Source organism: Salmo trutta, chromosome 15 (assembly GCF_901001165.1).
Source record: "Salmo trutta chromosome 15, fSalTru1.1, whole genome shotgun sequence".
NCBI classification, from domain to species: domain Eukaryota; kingdom Metazoa; phylum Chordata; class Actinopteri; order Salmoniformes; family Salmonidae; genus Salmo; species Salmo trutta.
Genome location: NC_042971.1, coordinates 38,498,549 through 38,518,272, shown reverse-complemented (window position 1 = coordinate 38,518,272; position 19,724 = coordinate 38,498,549). Strand labels below are relative to the sequence as shown.

The following is a 19,724-nucleotide window of genomic DNA, read 5'->3' as shown; positions in this document are numbered from 1 at the left end:
CATCTTTTTAAACATTTATTACAACAATTGATAAATTAGGCATCATTTACAAACTAGTTTACAGAAGCTGTGAGCTTTGCGTGTCGCCTAAAACAGTGGCCATTATATGAGTGCCATAGTATAATGATATGGTAAGATACGGTGTACCTTGGAAATCACTGTAGTGCTATATTCACATTGATATTGTCATTAAATCAGTTTTATATAATGAACAGGATTTTTTGCATGTCTTTGTTTCATTTCATGACAAACAGAAGCGTACAAATATGATCTATTTGCTTTATCTCTTCACATCTCTTATGTATCACGTTCAATATCATTGGTAAGATAAGTAGTGGTGAATGTAGAACATTGTCTCTGGTTAAAACCATTGCAGACAGACAGAATGCACTCTAACAGGATTCTGCTGCAAGGCTATGAACCCAGTGACACCACCCAGACTCAGACGTGTTGCAATGTCTTAGATCTCCAAGTGAGGGCACCATTCACATCCACTGTACCAGTTACCATTCTCTCTCTGAGATTCATGTTCCCATCAATTCAGTACACAGACACACACACACACACACACACACACACACACACACACACACACACACACACACACACACACACACACACACACACACACACACACACACACACACACACACACACACACACACACACACTGAGATGTGAATGAATGCCGGAGGCAGAGCAGGCCACATCCTATGGCACCAGAAGTACTGCAGAGTAATCCATCAGCCTTTAGACTTGACATCTGCACTGCTATGAGACTGACTGGCAGACCAGACGCCCCTGCCACACAATGCATCAATCTAGCTAAGGCAACTCCCTCGAAAATAAGCAGTGAGCTACATTCCATATATCATAGACGTCAGTTGCCAGTTGTGTGCAAATAAGCATCATATTGATATTGTGTGAGGCAGCACCATATGGTCCTCCCTCCTCCCCTCCTTCCCTCATGACAGCCGGGTTTAGAGGACTGCATGGGAATTAACCGCAACATAATGAATAAATCCTCCGAGGAATCTGCATTATTCAACAGTGTGGGTTTCAGGGAGGGGATGCTGAGGGGGAGACATTTTGTTTAGCTGGATGTTACTATATGAGCTATGTTCAAGAGCCTAATCTATGAGCAGCACCACTGTCTTCACACACATGCACGAGCTGCATGAGGAATCCCAAGAGCTTATATCATTTGCTGGAATGCTTTTCACTCAAATCCTTGCTCTGCCATTAAGCGAGCAACACAGGTTGTAGAGGGCATATGATTGGTTAGAGAGGCAAGCTGGTTGGCTGCTGGTGTTCTCTGGTGAGAGGGGAGGAGGATGATTGTAGCTTTCTCCTCCGAGGGGTTGGAGTGATGGGTAGGGGAGGGGGTGATGCTTGAGGGGTAAGTGAGGTTGAGCGAGACAGAGGCTGGTAGAGAGAGAGAGAGAGAGAGAGAGAGAGAGAGAGAGAGAGAGAGAGAGAGAGAGAGAGAGAGAGAGAGAGAAAGAACGCTTTACCGCAGTATCACTACATTTCTGCATCACTCATCAAAACTCTGCGGCATGCTAACTAGATCTGGGGGAGGGCAGATACTGGGTTTGTGCTGAGTGTAGTGTCAACACCACCGTCGTTTAGTATAGATTGACTGTAATTAGATACAGTAGCACGGAGCCGCCGGATTGTTCATCCTTTTCTTTCAAACAGCTCGTCATTTGTGCGCTCGCTAACGACTTTCTGCAGCCTATCTGACAAAAATATTTCACATCCCACCAAAACGCCTATTACATTAGGTTATAACTCCCGGTAACAGTCCGTGGATTAAACAAATTTAGCAAAATGGCAAAGGATGCTGAGAAGAGCACTTGGAAGGACTTCATATGGAACTCCAGGACCCGAGAATTTTGTGGCAGGACAGGGAGCAGCTGGGGTGAGTCTTCTACCTAGTAATAGTCGCCTGCAGCAATGCAGCACAGATGGCCCCTCTACATCTAACACAGGGATGGGCAACTCCAGTCCTCGGGGACCGGAGTGGTGTCACACTTTTTCCCCATCCCTAGCAAACACAGCTGATGAAATTAATTGCATTCTAAACTGAATATGATTCGTTTTTATTGGAATCAGGTGTGATAGCTGGGGCTGGGGCAAAAGTGTGACACCAATCAGGCCCCGGAGGAATGGAGTTGCCCATCCCTGCTCTAACATAACAGCAGGTCCGCAGCACCTTCTAGTTGGCTGCAGGCTTCACAATGATGTCATGAGCACCCTTTATTTGTGCTGCTTGAATACTTATGAATGCGTAAAGAGTCAAATAATGTGACCAGGCAGAAATGTAAAATGTGTGTAGCGTTCAATGCGCAATTTCAAACCGCTGCCTCACCCGAGCGATCACTTAATGAGATTGGTCGCTTTCCAGTGCAAGGCGGTGCTGAAATTCAAATGCGGCATTATGTGTGTATTGCTCTTGTGGGAGCGGGCAAAATGTTACCTGCATCTTTCTTTTTCATTTATTAATTTATGCCATTGAGTTTTCCTGCGCAATGCGTCTGGACATAAGGGTGGAGGCAGTGCCAATATTTTTTATGAAATGAATATGCCAGTGCACACCATTTAAATACTATTCTCTGCTGTAGCCTACTTTTTAAAGGCTACAGTAGGCCTCTTTAGATGTAACTGTTTTTACTTAAACTATCTTCTGGCGCAGAGCACCCCTTCCTGAGATGTGAGGGCCAGTTGTTACTTCAAATAGCTTCATAATATATTAGCCTGACCTGTTATTAAGTTAGTTGAATAGGCTTTACCAAACGCAAATGTAGTGGGTTTGCGGTATTTACTTCAACTATAGGCTATTTGCAATCAATTTTACAATGTACGTTTTGTTTCAATGAAGAATCAAATGTATAAGATTAAAGTTGTATCGTCTGCTTAGTGTCAAGATCAGAACAATAATCTGCACTGACAAGATCTGAAATAAAATAGGTAATGTAGTCTAGCATCCGAGATTTTAAGCGATGACCACAACTTTATAACTTGTGCACTCTTTCAACGCCCTTAATAGCCTGCAACTATTTCAAATCGCTCTTTTCTAATGACATTGAGGCGTTTTAATCTGGGTAAAGCTGAAGGCCACATTCTATTTGTATCACCTCCAACCCCCCAGCCCTCTCCTCTCTTAGTGTGAGTAAATCTGTGCAGGATTTAAGCCTAATCTAATGACTTCATTGGCTGGCCAGCGGAGTATCAATTGTAGCTGTCAAATCAAACTGTATCAATTTCAGAACATTCCCTTTAATTGATTGTACATCTAATCAGAATGGTTTCGGATGTAATCTGTCTTTAATGTGAATGCAATGATTTGAGATGTCACACACACGCACACACACATACTCACACACACGTTGCATTTCGCATTTCCACCAGAAACCGTGCCCTTGCTACGATATTGATGAATGGTGAGAAATGTAAGTCATAGGTCTACTGAGTGCTGTGTTCACTGACTGTAGTTTCCTTTGAAGTAATTATCCCAGAATGCACTCCTTCATCCAGCTCAGTGTGGCCCATATGCTTTGAGGACTGGTGGCCTGGTTAAGCTGCACTCTCTAAGGCTTGTTAATTAGGCTATTTCTGTAGTGAGCCTAAACGTTTATAGCCTATACATGGTCCCTGAACTTAGTACATCCTTATTACCTGTCTGGGCCTAGGTGATCCATGTATCCAGGTGCTAGTCTACATGTATCTGTCTTTTAATCAGCTCTGACCTCCTCCACAGCATAACACAGCATAACAAAGATGGAGACTTATAGACGAACCACACCAATCTTATGCACACAGTACTCTAGCGAGTGTAATGGCCACTTTTTCCACTAATAGTGCACACTGCTCAGATAAGATGGTGTAGAAAACCATCCCAATCATGGTGTCACTACTGCAAGTGCAAGTGTGTGTGTGTGTGTGTGTGTGTGTGTGTGTGTGTGTGTGTGTGTGTGTGTGTGTGTGTGTGTGTTTCACAATTATGGAAATAGTTCTTAGATCCATCGGCAATTTCAAAAGTACATGAATATTAAAACAGCCATATCACATGCATATTCTTTTATCCTTACCTCATTTTCCATTCAAAGCCTCTTGTTTCATAACCCAGCTTCAAAACAGCGTCCACCGCGTTTGAACACTAATCAAACAAACAAAAAGAAAAGAGACACCTTTTAAAAGGCGTCCATGTTGCCATTGTAGGAGGGAAAGCACAGGATGCTACCGCCCTATTCAGCCCCGCCATTTTGTTCTTTGCTTTCAACTCTCCCGGTGATGGGGGGATGAAAAGAGAGAGGCGGTGTAAGAGTGAAAGAGAGAGGGCACGGTGTCCATCATCGGCCGGGGCATGGTGATGAGAGGTCAGGCAGAACAGCCAGTGAACTGGACACCCTCCTGGTGTGGTCAGGGGGAAGGTGACCCTCTCTACACTCCTCTTGACCCTCTCTCTGGGTTTGCACACAACACCCAGTCTGTCTCCCCACAGGGATGGGTGGTATCTGTGGTCACCATAACGCCCCATAATGTTAGATCAGATCAATAATGTCAGGTTCCCCTCCCTGATGGTAGTCCCTCTTGGCATTGGTTGTTCCAGAGCCAGGGCTAGACCCAGGGCCTGTACAGCAGGGTTTGTCCTTCCAACACACTAAGTACCACAGCTCCCGCTCCATCCCTATCTCTCTTCACCACATCTCACCCCACAGGATGCCGCTCTGCTCTCCTCTCCGCTTACGATCCTCTCTATAAGGTTACATATCTACGTAGATCCCCTCACCCTGGGGACTGGCAGACAGACACACTTACACATTCCCTCTCACTCACCAAGAAGCTCCAGTGTCCGTAACTTTATCCCATGGAGGAGCTTCCCCTTGCTATTTGGTTATGGATCCCTGTAAGCCTGGCTGCGCTGTGAGGCCCACGGCTCCACACAGCTCTAGGCCTGCTGACAGAGGGAGCCCTCATGCTGTTCTTTGACAGGGCCCAGGTGTGGAGCTTCACATTGGGGGCCATCTAGCAGAGACACAGCAGGCCTACACCCCAGGACTGGTCTCAGGTGACAATGCTGAGATGGCAGATGGAAGGGAAGGAGGGCTACTGATAGGCTCAGTCGACTCACCTGTTTTATTCATTATATTTTACACTAATTGTATATCTCACTTCCTGTATGACCATATAATATTTAGCAGCTGTGGTGATTTTATCTTATCAACCCAACAGAATGGTTCAGTAGCCACCCATTCCCTTTGGGCCCAATGCTGATATGTTACCGTGTTGGTTTGGTCTCCATACGGTTTGTGTTAGTGGAATACTGTACATGGCAGCTAATCCCCTGACCCCCTGTCCTAATCTCCAGGGGTCTTCTCTCCTCCTCCCCTTTCTACTTCTGTCACCACTCCTCCCTCCCTCTCTTTTACCCTCCCCCTCATCTCGGCTCTCTCCCCCATTGTTAGTGTTACTTAATAATTAATTAGGACAAAGACCAGACATTCAATCCTGGATTAATCTGCCTTGTTTAAGACTGGGGGAAGGGCGTGTGTCTTTATGTGCAGATTGTGTGTCCAAAGTGTCCAAAAAATGACTTGGATCATAGACAACATAACACCTACTCTACATGACATTTTCACTTGTCAGCATTTAAGGCTTTGTTATAACACAGGGCAAATAATAAATGGCACCCTATTCTGTATAATTGGGGAATATGGAATGGCCATCATCTGAAATAGCTCCACTGTATAGGTAATAGAGTGCCATTTTGGGAATAGCCATATTTTGTTGAATGTTCCATTTCCTTTGATCTTGTGTGATGTTAATACTGTATCTGTTTGCTGGTTGTCTCCCTCCCAGGCCTCATCCTGCTCTTCTACCTAGTGTTCTACATCTTCCTAGCAGGCATGTTCTGCCTCACCATGTACGTCATGCTGCAGACCTTGGATGACTACAAACCCACCTGGCAGGACAGGCTTGGCACACCAGGTAGGATGAACTAATACACCAACACACCAATACCACATTCTAAGAGGTTTTGATACACTAAAACCTCAGAATTCAAGCTAACATTTTGGCAAGTCTCTTTACAACTGCTACTGTATAGTCAGTAACAGCCCGGACAATCACACATAGGATAGTATACATGTGATGTTGGCTAAAAGCCCTCCCCATCTCTCTTCTCTGTTCTGCAGGCATGATGATCAGACCCAGGGGAAAGGCGATGGAGATCACCTACAACACCACCAACACTGAGACCTGGGACATGTACATCAAGACACTGGACAACTTCCTCTCCCGTGAGTCTGTCTGTCTGTCAGCTTGTCTCTGCCTCTCGGAGTGTCTGTCCCACGTCATTACATTTCTATTGTGGAAAACATCAGGGTGAACATGTATTTCTCTCCCATCCAGCCTACAACAACTCTCTGCAGGCTGAGAAGAATGAAGAGTGCACACCGGACAAGTACTTTTTTCAGGTAGACAGTGGTGATGTGAAGAACAACCCCAAGCGCTCCTGCCAGTTCAACCGCACCATTCTAGAGAAATGCTCTGGCCTCGATGACCATACCTATGGATACCAGGCTGGCAAACCATGCATCATCATCAAGCTGAACCGGGTATGGGAGAAGCAGAGAGCAGAGAAGGGCTGGGGAGGGAAGAACTTGGCATGTTGCTAGGAGACGTACGGGAGAGGGGGATGGAGCAGTCATGTGAATGGTTGGGAGCCTGGAAGAGATCATACCAATTAAGTACAAACAATGTTGGCCATTTTTTGAATTGTTTTATCGACAATCGCAACAATGATCAGTTGACTGGATCCGCTTTAAGGAGGGATGAAGTGGGGATGGTGGTGGAACTCCCAGGTTAACGCATGTCTGTCTGTTGGTCTGTCTGTATTCTAGGTCATTGGTATGTTGCCAGGAAAGGATGACCAGGCTCCATTTGTCACCTGTGGAGCGAAGGTGAGCCTCTCTCTCTTTCAGTTCTCTCTCTCTCTCTCTCTCTCTCTCTCTCTCTCTCTCTCTCTCTCTCTCTCTCTCTCTCTCTCTCTCAGAATGAACCCATCATGTCTCTTGTTCTCATCTATGTCCCCCATTACCATCCTTCATGTCTGTGTCTTTCTTTGCTCGTCTGTGTTGCATGACACAATGTCATTTCCTAATTTCAAACCCTGTGTGTATGTTGTTATTGTTGTTCTCTTCTTTTCTGTTACCGTCCGTTTTGTCCTTCCACTCTCAGAGGTACAAAGTTGGCAAAGATGAATGGGTAAGGGTGCCACTGTAGTGATCTTAGTGACAAATAGAGAAGTAGATATGTGGTGTATAGTTGCTAGTGCTACACTAGCACCTCGTCATTTTATATTCCAAGATATAGAGGTTCAGCAGCTTTATTGCATAGCATATACAGGTAGACACAATGCCTAAAGTAAATGTAAATAAATAGTCTACTCTAATTGTCATGGTGTCCTTTCAAAGCTCATCCAGTCCTTCAGATTGGGCAGTCTTTCCCTGCTCGCCCACACACTTCCGACAGAACATGCTCTAACTAATGGCCTTGATCCTCTGCCCCTGCAGAAAGAAGATTCTGATAAGATTGGAGAGGTGGAGTACTACCCTGAAAATGGCACCTTCAACCTCATGTACTACCCTTACTATGGCAAGAAAGCTCAGGTAAGAATCCCCCAATACCAACCTGGCAACACTCAGAAATCATCACTTATAAATCTTTGTTTTATGGTTAGATTAACTCATCTTTTGTTCCAATGTCATTACGCATTATTTTGCCTGTGCTTTCAACATGTTATAGATCAAATGTTGCTGAAACAGAATGCTTAAAGCTTATGTAACAATATCTTCAAAATTGTTAACTACTCCCAGGTGAACTACTCCCAGCCACTGGTTGCCATCAAGTTCCTCAACATCACCCACAACGAAGACATCAATATCGAGTGCAGGATCATCTCCAACAACATTCCTCCTGGGACTCTAAGAGACAAGTTTGCGGGGAAAGTGTCTTTCAAACTGAGGATCAACACTAAAGGCTAGATGTACATTCTCTTTCTCTCACTAACATGTCCACCCACCTCTACGTTCTGTACACAGGTACACAGGTACACACACACACACACACACACACACACACACACACACACACACACACACACACACACACACACACACACACACACACACACACACACATACAGGGACAGATAACAGAATTAACACCATACGTTTGTGGAATAGAATATGTTTACAACTTCAGTTTATCCTAGATGTCGGGCATTGTGTGTCCAGTGGAGTGATGATGTCAGAATGGTGGAGTTAAACAGGTGGTAGTTCTGTCTCTGTTTCTGTGTGTGAGCTTTGATTCTTTTCTGTAAATTAGTTTGAGGTGAAGTCTATTTATACTGCATGACTAACTAGGGGATATAGTGGACATAAACATGTATGATTTCAAAGTTTGCAAGGAGAAGCAACGCCTCTTACCAGTTTACTGTTGCTCCTTCATCGCTGCCTCCCTATAGAGTGCCCCTCTATATACAAATATACACAAAATACAATACAAAACGTGTATATCTATTTATATATCATAACCTTATATCAGTATGTCTATTTTGTTGCGCTTAACAATAATCCAACAGCTAAAACATATGATGAAAAAACATATTTTTGTGGATGAATGGAGAGATGGAGACATTTTGCATGTGTGTATTGTCTTTAGAGCCCTAAGAAGGCGCGAGGCCCCATGTCTCAGCTCTCTGCTCTGCTATGTGGGAATTATAAACAAGGCTATGTTAAACTGCTGGCCACCAGGAGGGACCACGCTGCACTCTGCAGTGATCATCCAATTTAACCCATAAGAAGATAGCATCTCCAACATGGGGAGTTACAGAGGTCAAGACCTTTGAGTCTGTGTATGTGTGTGCGTATGTTTGTAGGTGTGTGAGTATGTACTGTACGTTTGTTTGTATGACCAAATTCCATTTTGCAAGACAGAATGCATACTGTAGGTCGGGAAGTTGCATATGCAATGTGCAATATTAATTAAGAGTGACACATCATGCACATTCTACACATTAAACAGGACTCTTTTGTCATAAACACTTGAATTGCACATGGTCATAAATCGGATTAGGCTTCCATAACATGAATATACACTACATTGTTCTTACATGGTTTATGTTCACATCTGTGTTCCTACAGCTCAAGGCTTAGGGCTAGTTTGTTTGTTCATAGTTTTTTGCATGTACATCGCATCTATTGTTCCAACAAATATCAGAAAGAGATGCTGTTCTTCTTCTTGTGAAGACGAGATGCTTATGGTTCTGTGGAGAAGGAAAAATAGAGCGTTTGTTTTGTTTCTACGTTTGTTTAAATTTATATTCAAACATGTCGTACCAATGTATTCAGTTGTACATGACTTGTTACTGCTGTAATAGTGCATCTCAGTTTGAAGGCTGTGTCCAACATCTGATTACATCGGCCAGAATGTCTGTAAGGCTGGTTTGGTGATAACGGTAACCTGTTTGATTTATTTTTATTTTCGTAGGATTCTCTACCATTACTTTGCTTTGAAAAGGGTGCAACAGACCAACCAACCTTGTAGTTGAAGGCTGTACTATAACTAAAAGCACCTACAGTTGAGCATGTGCAAGAGCGTTTATGAACTTGCTCTAGAATAATGGTCAATGTGCTGGCGCACAGATGCCCTGGATGTGCTGCTGACTTGGGGCTGGATTCAATCCGTAACGCTAAACTTCGGCATACAGATTGAATCCAGCCCTTGACTCGGTACACATAATGAGAAAAACCAGTTGAGGAATCTATGGATGTGAGCGAGTGCTGCGGAACACTGGCTGTGACATTGTGGCAATGTGACTCTGATCCTGCTTCAACGTCATAGCGACACTTTTAGAACCCTAGCATCTGTTCACTCAGCTTAAAGGTTGGGTTGACTTTTAGGACCTTTCTTCGCTCAGTTAGTATAAGGTGTATATCAATCCATTTTCCTTCATTTTGGTTGAAGTTGCACCTCAGTAATATCATCATCATGAAGACTTGACAGTATAATAATAATCAGTATATAAATAATCTGTTTTGTTTGATAGCTGTATAATACAAGTTGAGGATTGACTGAACAAAGTCAGTTGACTCCATGCTAAACATCCATGTTGCGTGTGGCCTACCAATAGTCCTTGTTTTTGACATTGTGAGACAATGGAGTGAACAGGGCTACTTCCTCGTTAGTATTCCTGCTCCACTCAGTCTGTTTCACATGCTGAGATTTCACTGTAATCTCTTAATCTGGTCAGATAATCTAGAGCAGGTACTTTATCCTCTCTTTGTAGTTCCTCCTTGTGTCATCCCCCCCTTCTCTCTTTTGTCCACACACACACACACACACACACACACACACACACACACACACACACACACACACACACACACACACACACACACACACACACACACACACACACACACACACACACACACACACACACACACACACACACACACACACACACACACACACACACACACACACACAGAGAGAGAGAATCATCCACCCTTTCTGTTAAAAGATGTCAGGTGAGGAATGACTATGGTATGTGCTTGGTTCTACAGTTACTTTAAGGTCTATATTATTATTATCATGGTTTTATCCATGTGACCCATGTATTGCCATGTTGTATCACAAGATGTTTTGTCCCATGAGCCCATTCCATTCACAATTCAATCTACAAGTAAATGTGTATCCATGGTGTGTATCCATGGTGTGTATCCATGGTGTGTATCCATGGTGTGTATCCATGGTGTGTATCCATGGTGTGTGTAGCAAATACATATATGTGGATATATTCCAATTGTAAAATGAATGCTTTTCTTTTCTGCCTACAAAAAAGTAGTCCTGCCACATTCCCTCCAACCAAAGATATTCATGATCATTTTAACAGTATGAAATAATCGTGCTGCAACTACAAACCACAGATCTCTAAGAGAAAGGGTTTAATTTATGAAGGATGAAGGAAGTCCTATTCTTATATAACGCTACGCACAGAAGGAGCAGGTTTCACTAAATAACAACAGTGCCTCCTGGTGGGTGGACAGATGTGTTGTTCCCCAATATCGCCGAATGTTATTTAATGTTATCTCCTTATATCCGTATTTATATGATAATTTGGAGATGTCTTTAAAAAGCAATATATTTATTTCCTGTGTTGCTGATGATGTTTTTATTCTTGGAATGGCTGTAACAAATTTATAGTAACTTTAATCATCAAGAGAGTGAGGAAGAAGACAGGAAGAACATGTAAATATTATGTTCACAAATAGATATACAGTTATAAGTCTGCCAATGCACATCTTCAAGATTGAACAATAGAAACACTTAACAGTTTTGTTTTCAAAAGAGATAAAGTATTTTTATTGTTATTTTGTTGTAAAGAGGAGATTATGTATTAGCTTTGGATTGTAATAAGACAGGGGTGCTACCTGGTAGGTGTTTGACCTGTAAACTCTTGACTCTGGTTAAACACATACCAAGTATGGTTGAATGTAGAACATGTTTTTTTTTGGTTACCTTCTTTCTCTATTTTGTTTTCAACCTTACAGTATTGAATGTTTGCAATGATGAGCGCTCCACTCTTTCTCAGTCATTGTCTACTGAATACTCTTTCAGATGAACAGTGCATGTCTTTATATGGGCCACAGTATGATGAGATGAAGGAGGGTATCATCTTGGTTTGATCAGTTACACTGATTCAACAGAAAGCTGCATATTTACAGTAACTGCAATGGATTTATCCTCAAACAGCACAATACTCGCCTGTGACCACTGCATGTGGCAAACTAGTGTGAACTACCTATTTGTTTCAAACTCATTTCTGAAGCAGCAAGACACAGCTTTTCACGAAGGTCCACCCTGAAAAGAACAGCAAACGTATCCCTGATTTAAGACTATCTTGAATCAGACAGATCATTCAAAATGATCTAAGGCAGAAATCCTTTGAAACACATTGGGATAGTCTCACCCAAAAATGAAAATGGCTGATAATTCTATTCTCTTTGGATCTTTTTTTGCTGTTATTGTATTTATATATATTTTTTGCTCATGTTCGTTGTAAAAAATGATAGAGAAATCAATAAACGTGATTGAAAGAAACACAACCAGACTGTCTGTTTTGTTCCCTTTCGTCATTTTATATAATTGTATTATCTCAGTTCAGTGTGTCTGTCTATCCTCATCCCTCCTTCAGTCACACAGTCAGTCAGTCAGACATAGAATACCCAGGATAATATAACACTGACATAAAAATAAGCTCTATTCTAAGACTTGACAGAGTAAAAGCAGACATCTCCCACATTACTTTTTTTTACAGTTTACTATCAAATACTACAGTACTTACTATAGAATTCTGTAGTAAAGTGTTGTATACTGTAGAATACTACACCACACTGTAGTATCTCTCGATAATGTGTAGTACTTACTATAGAAGGGTGTAGAATACTGTAGAATAATACAGTAAATACTACAGTAAAGTCTGTAAAAAACCCTACAGTCTGCAAAAACACAACACTTTTTTAACTATAGTAAATACTACAGTATTTAATTAGCATACAGTGGCTTGTGAAAGTATTCACCCCCTTGGCATTTTTACAATTTTGTTGCCTTACAACCTGGAATTAAAATAGATTTTTGGTAGGGTTTTTATAATTTCATTTACACAACATACCACTTTGAAGATGCAAAATATTTTTTCTTGAGAAACAAACAAGAAACAAGACAAAAAAACTGAAATCTTGAGCGCGCATAACTCTTCACCCCCCCACCCCCTCCCCAAAGGCAAGACTTTGTAGAGCCACCTTTTGCAGCAATTACAGCTGCAAATCTTTTGGGGTATATCTCTATATGCTTGGCACATCTAGCCACTGGGATTTTTGCCATTCTTCAAGGCAAAACTGCTCCAGCTCCTTCAAGTTGGATGGGTTCTGATGGTGTACAGCAATCTTAAGTCATACCACAGATTCTCAATTGGATTGAGTTCTGGGCTTTGACTAGGCCATTCCAAGACATGTAAATGTTTCCCCTTAAACCACTCGAGTGTGGCTTTAGCAGTATGCTTAGGGTCAGTGTCCTGCTGGAAGGTGAACCTCCGTCCCAGTCTCAAATCTCTGGAAGACTGAAACAGGTTTCCCTCAAGAATTTCCCTGTATTTATCGCCATCCATCATTCCATCTATTCTGACCAGTTTCCCGGTCCCTGCCGATGAAAAACATCCCCACAGCATGATGCTGCCACCACCATGCTTCACTGTGGGGATGGTATTCTCGGGGTGATGAGAGGTGTTGGGTTTGCGCCAGACATAGCGTTTTTCTTGATGGCCAAAAAGCTCAATTTTAGTCTCACCTGACCAGAGTACCTTCTTCCATATGTTTGGGGAATCTCCCACATGACTTTTGGCGAACACCAAACATGTTTGCTTATTTTTTTCTTTAAGCATTGGCTTTTAAGCTGGCCACTCTTCCGTAAAGCCCAGCTCTGTGGAGTGTACAGCTTAAAGTGGTCCTATGGACAGATACTCCAATCTCCGCTGTGGAGCTTTGCAACTCCTTCAGGGTTATCTTTGGTTTCTATGTTGCCTCTCTGATTAATGCCCTCCTTGCCTGGTTCGTGTGTTTTGGTGGGCGGCCCTCTCTTGGCAGGTTTGTTGTGGTGCCATATTCTTTCCATTTTTTATAATGGATTTAATGGTGCTCCGTGCCACTTTCTTGGTGGTGCCCCTTGCTTAGTGGTGTTGCAGACTCTGGGGCTTTTCAGAACAGGTGTATATATACTGAGATCATGTGACTGATCATGTGACACAGATTGCAAACAGGTGGACTTTATTTAACTAATTATGTGACTTCTGAAGGTAATTGGTTGCACCAGATCTTATTTAGGGGCTTCATAGCAAAGGCGGTGAATACATATGCACGCACCACTTTTCCATTTTTTATTTTGTTGAATTTTTTAAAACAAGTAATTTTTTTTCATTTCACTTCACCAATTTGGACTATTTTGTGTATGTCCATTACATGAGATCCAAATAAAAATTATTTAAATTACAGGTTGTAATGCAACAAAATAAGAAAAACGTTAAGGGGAATGAATACTTTTGCAAGGCACTGTATACCCTGCCCATTCCTCTTACCCAATTCGCAATTTGTGCCACTCATAAGTGAGAAACCTGCATGCCAAGTATAGACCATATTGTGTTCCCTACAGGTTATAGAAAAGAGCAGAAGCGCTGTACTATCCATTCAGACCCCAGACCCCAGTATTTCTCTAGTAGGTTTCCTGAAGGAGGAAGCCTCCACTTCTATGACAAAGATAATAAAACAAAACACATTAGTAAATACAACAGTAAAGTCTGCAAAATCTCTACAGTAATTACCACAGTCCGCAAAAACACTACAGTAAATAGTACAGCATAGTACAGTCCTAAAAACACTACAGTAAATACAATAGTATACTACAATCTGCAAAAACACTATGTTAATTATTATAGTATATACGACAGTTTTCTTTTACTAACTGTTAATACTTCAGTAAACTGCAGTATACTACATTAAATACTACAGTAAAGTCTGTAAAATAGTGTTTATACCATGGTATATTATAGTATTTGTTCATGTGGGCTGTAACAGAATCATTCACAAGTCAATTGTCAAATATTTCAACAATGAGTTCTGTAAAGTCAACAGCAATCTAACAAAACTATTTGATGATCCAAACTGATTTTGTATAAAGACGAAGCTACCCAATACTGAGCCTCTGGGAAACTAGGTTGAAAATGTACATGATATTTTCAACCTAGTGGGAAAAGGGGAAGTAAGGTACCAAGGGAGTCAAGAGGTAGCGTCAGGCAGATGGATGTAATCTAATGTAATCTCATTCACCATGATAATCCCTATGCAGCTCCTCCAACACTCATGTATCCTATTCTCTGCTCTCCTCTGGCAGATGATGGCCACTTACCTAGCCTGACATCAGGACAAGGCATCTAGCCAAGTACCCAGAGCATATATTCCTGCCATCCAGGACCTCTATACCAGGAAGGCCCTAAAAATGGCCAAAACCTCAACCACCCTAGTCATAGACTGTTCTCTCTGCTACCGCACGGCAAGCAGTTCCGGAGGGCCAAGTCTAGGTCCAAAAGGCTTTTGAACAGCTTCTACCCACATGCCATAAGACTGCTGAACAGCTAACCAAATGGCTACCCGGACTATTTGCATTGACCCCCCCCCCCCCCCCCTTTTTTTTACACTGCTGTTACTCGCTGTTTATTATCTATGCATATTCACTTTACCCCTACCTACATGTACATATTACCTCAATTACCTTGTCTAATCGGTGCCCTCGCACATTGACTTGGTACCATATGTAGCCTCATTATTGTTATTTTATCGTTGCTCTTTCATTTTTTCTTTAGTTTATTTAGTAAATATTTTTTCTGAACTCTTATTTTTCTTAAAACTTCATTGTTGGTTAAGGGCTTGTAAGCAAGCATTTCAAGGTCTACACCTGTTGTATTCAGCTGTAACGGCCGTCGGGAGAGAGAGTAGACCAAGGTGCAGCGGAGTTAGTGTTCATCATAATTTTTAATTAGAACAAAAGAGAACACTACACAAAAATAAGAAAACCGACAGCCAAACAGTCCTGTCAGGTGCAAAACACTAACAGAAACAATTACCCACAAAACCCAAAGGCAAAACATGCTCCTTATGTGTGACTCCCAATCAGCAACAACGAGCTTCAGGTGTGCCTGATTGGGAGCCACACACGGCCCAAAACAAAGAAATACAAAAACATAGAGAAAGGAACATAGAACGCCCACCCAATGTAACACCCTGGCCTAACCAAAATAAAGAACAAAAAACCCCTCTCTATGGCCAGGGCGTTACATCGACGCATGTGACAAATAACATTTGCTTTAAATACCTTTCATGGGAGACATTGGCTTATACTGTAGATCACCTAAATTACAATGTATAATTTGAACCTCGAAACAATTGAACTAAAACCACTACATTTTAGCACTTTCTTCATAAAATGTGCAAGATAAGTAAATGTGTTAGAGTCTGACTGTCAGACTTGGACTCTGTTCTCAGATTGGACAGTGCTTCATGATGTTAAAATGTCATAGTGGTTTTACATTTAAGTCATTTAGCAGATGCTCTTATTCAGAGCGACTTACAGTAGTGAATGCATACATTTCATTTCATGCATTTTTTTTTGTACTGGCCCCCGTGGGAATCAAACCCACAACCCTGGCGTTGCACACACCATGCCTGGCGTTGCAAACACCATGCTCTACCAACTGAGCCACAGTTTTGACTTGTCTACCCTTACAAGTTTATAACAGAACTTGACACCCAGTCTTTGACCTTCGCCTCAACTCTCACCACCCTGCACATTCTCTCTCTCTCTGTCTCTCTCTCTCTTTCTCTCTCTCACACTCTCTCTACCTCACTTCCTCCTCTGCGCTATGCCCTTTGGCTCTCTCCTTGCCTCTCTCTTTCCGTTCATCCTTTCTGGGAATGAGATCCAGTGGAGGGCGACAGGGAGAGAGAGCAAGGATTACATAGCATTAGAGGTATTTGTGGGTTTAAAATAGTGTGGTCAAGTGTAACGCAGGTGGCTGATAAACTGTGCATGCAACAGCTCTCTCACTCTCTCTCACACACACACACAAACACACGCACGCGCACACACACACACACACACACACACACACACACACACACATACAAACACACATACAAACACACACACACACACACACACACACACATACAGACACACACACACACACACACACAGAGAGACTCACAGACATACACACACACACACACACATACAGACACACACACACACACACACACACACACACACACAGAGAGACTCACAGACATACAGTGATTTATGTTGACTCTTTCCATTAACAACCTAAAGCAATATTTCTGTCTCCGTTATCAATCTCAAGAGCATTTTTCATTTTTTCTAACCGTCACAGTACAGGTTATTAATAGTTTTTTTTAGTTACAGTTAATTCCCCAAAATATATTCTGAGGTCAAAAAGTCATTGTAGCTTACATTAAAAAATCTCTTCAATGGTGGTATTATGCCATTCACAGCATGTGTCCAAGTGAGTGGTGAGTGCTTGTGAGGTAGAAGGGATTATGTCACAAATGCCATTTAAATGACTTTGTTACTCACTTCAGGGTTGGGTGAGAGTGATGTGCTTCTGTGGTATAGCACTATGACCTCTAGAGGAGATAGTCGAGTACTGCAACAGGAGATCAAAAAGTAACTAATTGTCATATTTGAGTAAAAGAAAAGATACCTTAATAGAAAATTACTCATGTAAAAGTTAAAGTCAACCAGTACTTTTACTACTTGAGTAAAAGTATTGAGTTTTAAATATACTTAAGTATCAAAAGTAAAAGAATAAAGTCAAAGTATAAATAATTTCAAATTCCTTATATTAAACAAACCAGAAGGCATGTTTTTTTTTAACGGATAGCCAGTGGCACACTCCAACACTAAACAATAATTTACAAACAAAGCATTTGTGTTTAGTGAGTCTGGCAGATCAGAGGCAGTAGAGATGACTGGAGATGTTCTCGGTAAGTGTGTGAACTGGACCATTTTCCTGTCCCGCTAAGCATTACAAATGTAACGAGAACTTTTGGGTGTCAGGGAAAATGTATGGAGTAAAAAGTACATTATTTTCTTAAGCGATGTAGTGAAGTAAAAGTAAAAGTAGTGAAACATAAATAGTGGAGTACACTACAGATACCCCCAAAACTACTTAAGTAGTACTTGAAAGTATTTTTACCTAAGTACATTACACCACTGCATATCATTGTGTAATTGCTTCATTTTTTCAAGTCAGAGATTCATTTAGATAATGTAAACATATCAAAAATATTATTTGTACAGTGTAAAATGTGTAGGAATGCTTAAACCATGACAACAACAGTAGCAAAGATCCTAGTGAATCACTGCATTGTAAAATATTTACAAATGACATAATGACAGTGTGGGGCATGGATAAAGTCCTTTGCCTTGGGATTGGCCTTTGATTCAACGACGGCAATGCCAAATTACGCATAAACATATCAGTCACTCACAACAATCACTGACCTATGGAAATAAATTGGCAGCATCATCCTAATTTACAACAATACCTAATAAATTAGACTTGTTTTTCAACCAGACAGAATTCATATGGTCTCCGGTCTTCCAACAGTATAAAAAGTCCATTACATGATCTCACACAAACAGTGACATGACAATGACTTTTCAGATGTGCAACGAAGATGAAGTTTAGATTCAGTTGATTGCTTTCACCTGCACATTGGTCATATGGCCACCGTGGTCATATGGCCCTTAATACAATTTGGTTAACTCTGTTGGGAGCACTCACTCATGACTACTTGAGCAGCTCATTGTTCTTGCTAGTGAACTTTAGCCTGATAGTAGATGGTGTGTTGATAGTACAGCATATGAAACAAGGCACCAGGGGATAGACTAAGACCTAGTTTCCACTATTGTGCTGATCCGAGCCATACTGTGCTGGTTCTAGTTTATTTTCAAATGGTCCGTTCCAGCATGATTCCAACCTCTGTGGCGGATGTGTAACCAGGCCAGCGCAGTACAGCTCAGCTTGGCTTGGTACAGTTCCACTCAGTAGTGTGAAAAGAGTATTACTGTAATATCCAGGTGTGGCTGGTCTGTCAGGAACAGAACCCCCCCTTCTCCTACGGCAGGTCTAGCATGCCATGCTCCTCCAGGGCCCCCTGAGTTCTGTCATACACCTCTCCGATGGCCCGGACCACCCTGTTCAGCCCCATTCTGGTGGCCATCTCCTGGTTCATCACACACACCAGGCTGTAGAAGAATCCCTGCTCAGGCATGGCGATGAAGGCTATATCTGCTTTCTTGCGTACGAATCAGGAGCGTGGTGGCCCAGGGTGTGCTGATATTCTTCCCGCCAGAGCTCAGAGGGGCTCCACAGCTGGCTTCTCCAGGAAGCCCTGCAGCCACAGCAGGGCCCGGTGCAGCCAGAGCAGAGTACGACACCCGGAGTCTGTCGTCTGCTGGAAGTCCACCAGGCCCTGGCTGCTAGTTGCCTTCCGCAGGGCCAGGTCACGGATAGGAGGGAGGGGGAGGGGGGAGAGAGAGGAGGGAGAAAGATTGAGAGGGAGGGGGAAAGGGAGAAAAAGAGAAATAGATTAATGTGAGAACATTTGGTTATCCATAGAGTCCATTCATATAAAATCCAGCTGTACAAGTAAGTTTAGAATTGTTTTAATTGTATTTGACAATACTTCTCTCTCTCGTTGATTTACCCTGTTTATCTAATTTTAATATGTATGACAAAAATCCCATTGGTAATCCAAATATCCATCTGTAAAGAGAAAGAAGACTGCTAAGAGTAAGATAATGTTCTCAAAGATGAGGAAAAAATGTTTCTACTCCCCAATGGGCACGCCACGTCATTTCAACGTTGAAATGAGGGTAATATTTGGTTGAGATGGTAATCAATGAGATTTCAAACTTTATTCACCCACTCAAAAAGACAGCCAGAACTATGTTGAATTTTCAATATTGTTATCACTATGCTTTCACCCATCTCATAGCGCAACCAAATTCTAATGGAAAAA

General features: G+C 42.0%; 1 protein-coding gene across 2 annotated transcripts; it reads left to right on the top strand.

Moving 5' to 3' along the window:
• The first annotated feature begins 1,486 nt into the window (after positions 1-1,486).
• Positions 1,487-12,174, top strand: LOC115148970 (sodium/potassium-transporting ATPase subunit beta-2). 2 transcript variants are annotated; one of them, XM_029691334.1, is made up of 8 exons: positions 1,487-1,924; positions 5,866-5,994; positions 6,201-6,305; positions 6,418-6,623; positions 6,909-6,968; positions 7,246-7,272; positions 7,581-7,676; positions 7,884-12,174. In XM_029691334.1, the coding sequence occupies exons 1-8, from the start codon at positions 1,834-1,836 to the stop codon at positions 8,049-8,051; spliced, it is 882 nt and encodes a 293-aa protein (XP_029547194.1). In that variant the 5' UTR covers positions 1,487-1,833; the 3' UTR covers positions 8,052-12,174. The 2 variants fall into 2 exon arrangements, with proteins under 2 accessions (XP_029547194.1, XP_029547195.1); XM_029691335.1 differs by lacking the exon at positions 7,246-7,272 and having other exon boundaries at positions 1,488-1,924.
• The last annotated feature ends 7,550 nt before the right edge of the window (positions 12,175-19,724 follow it).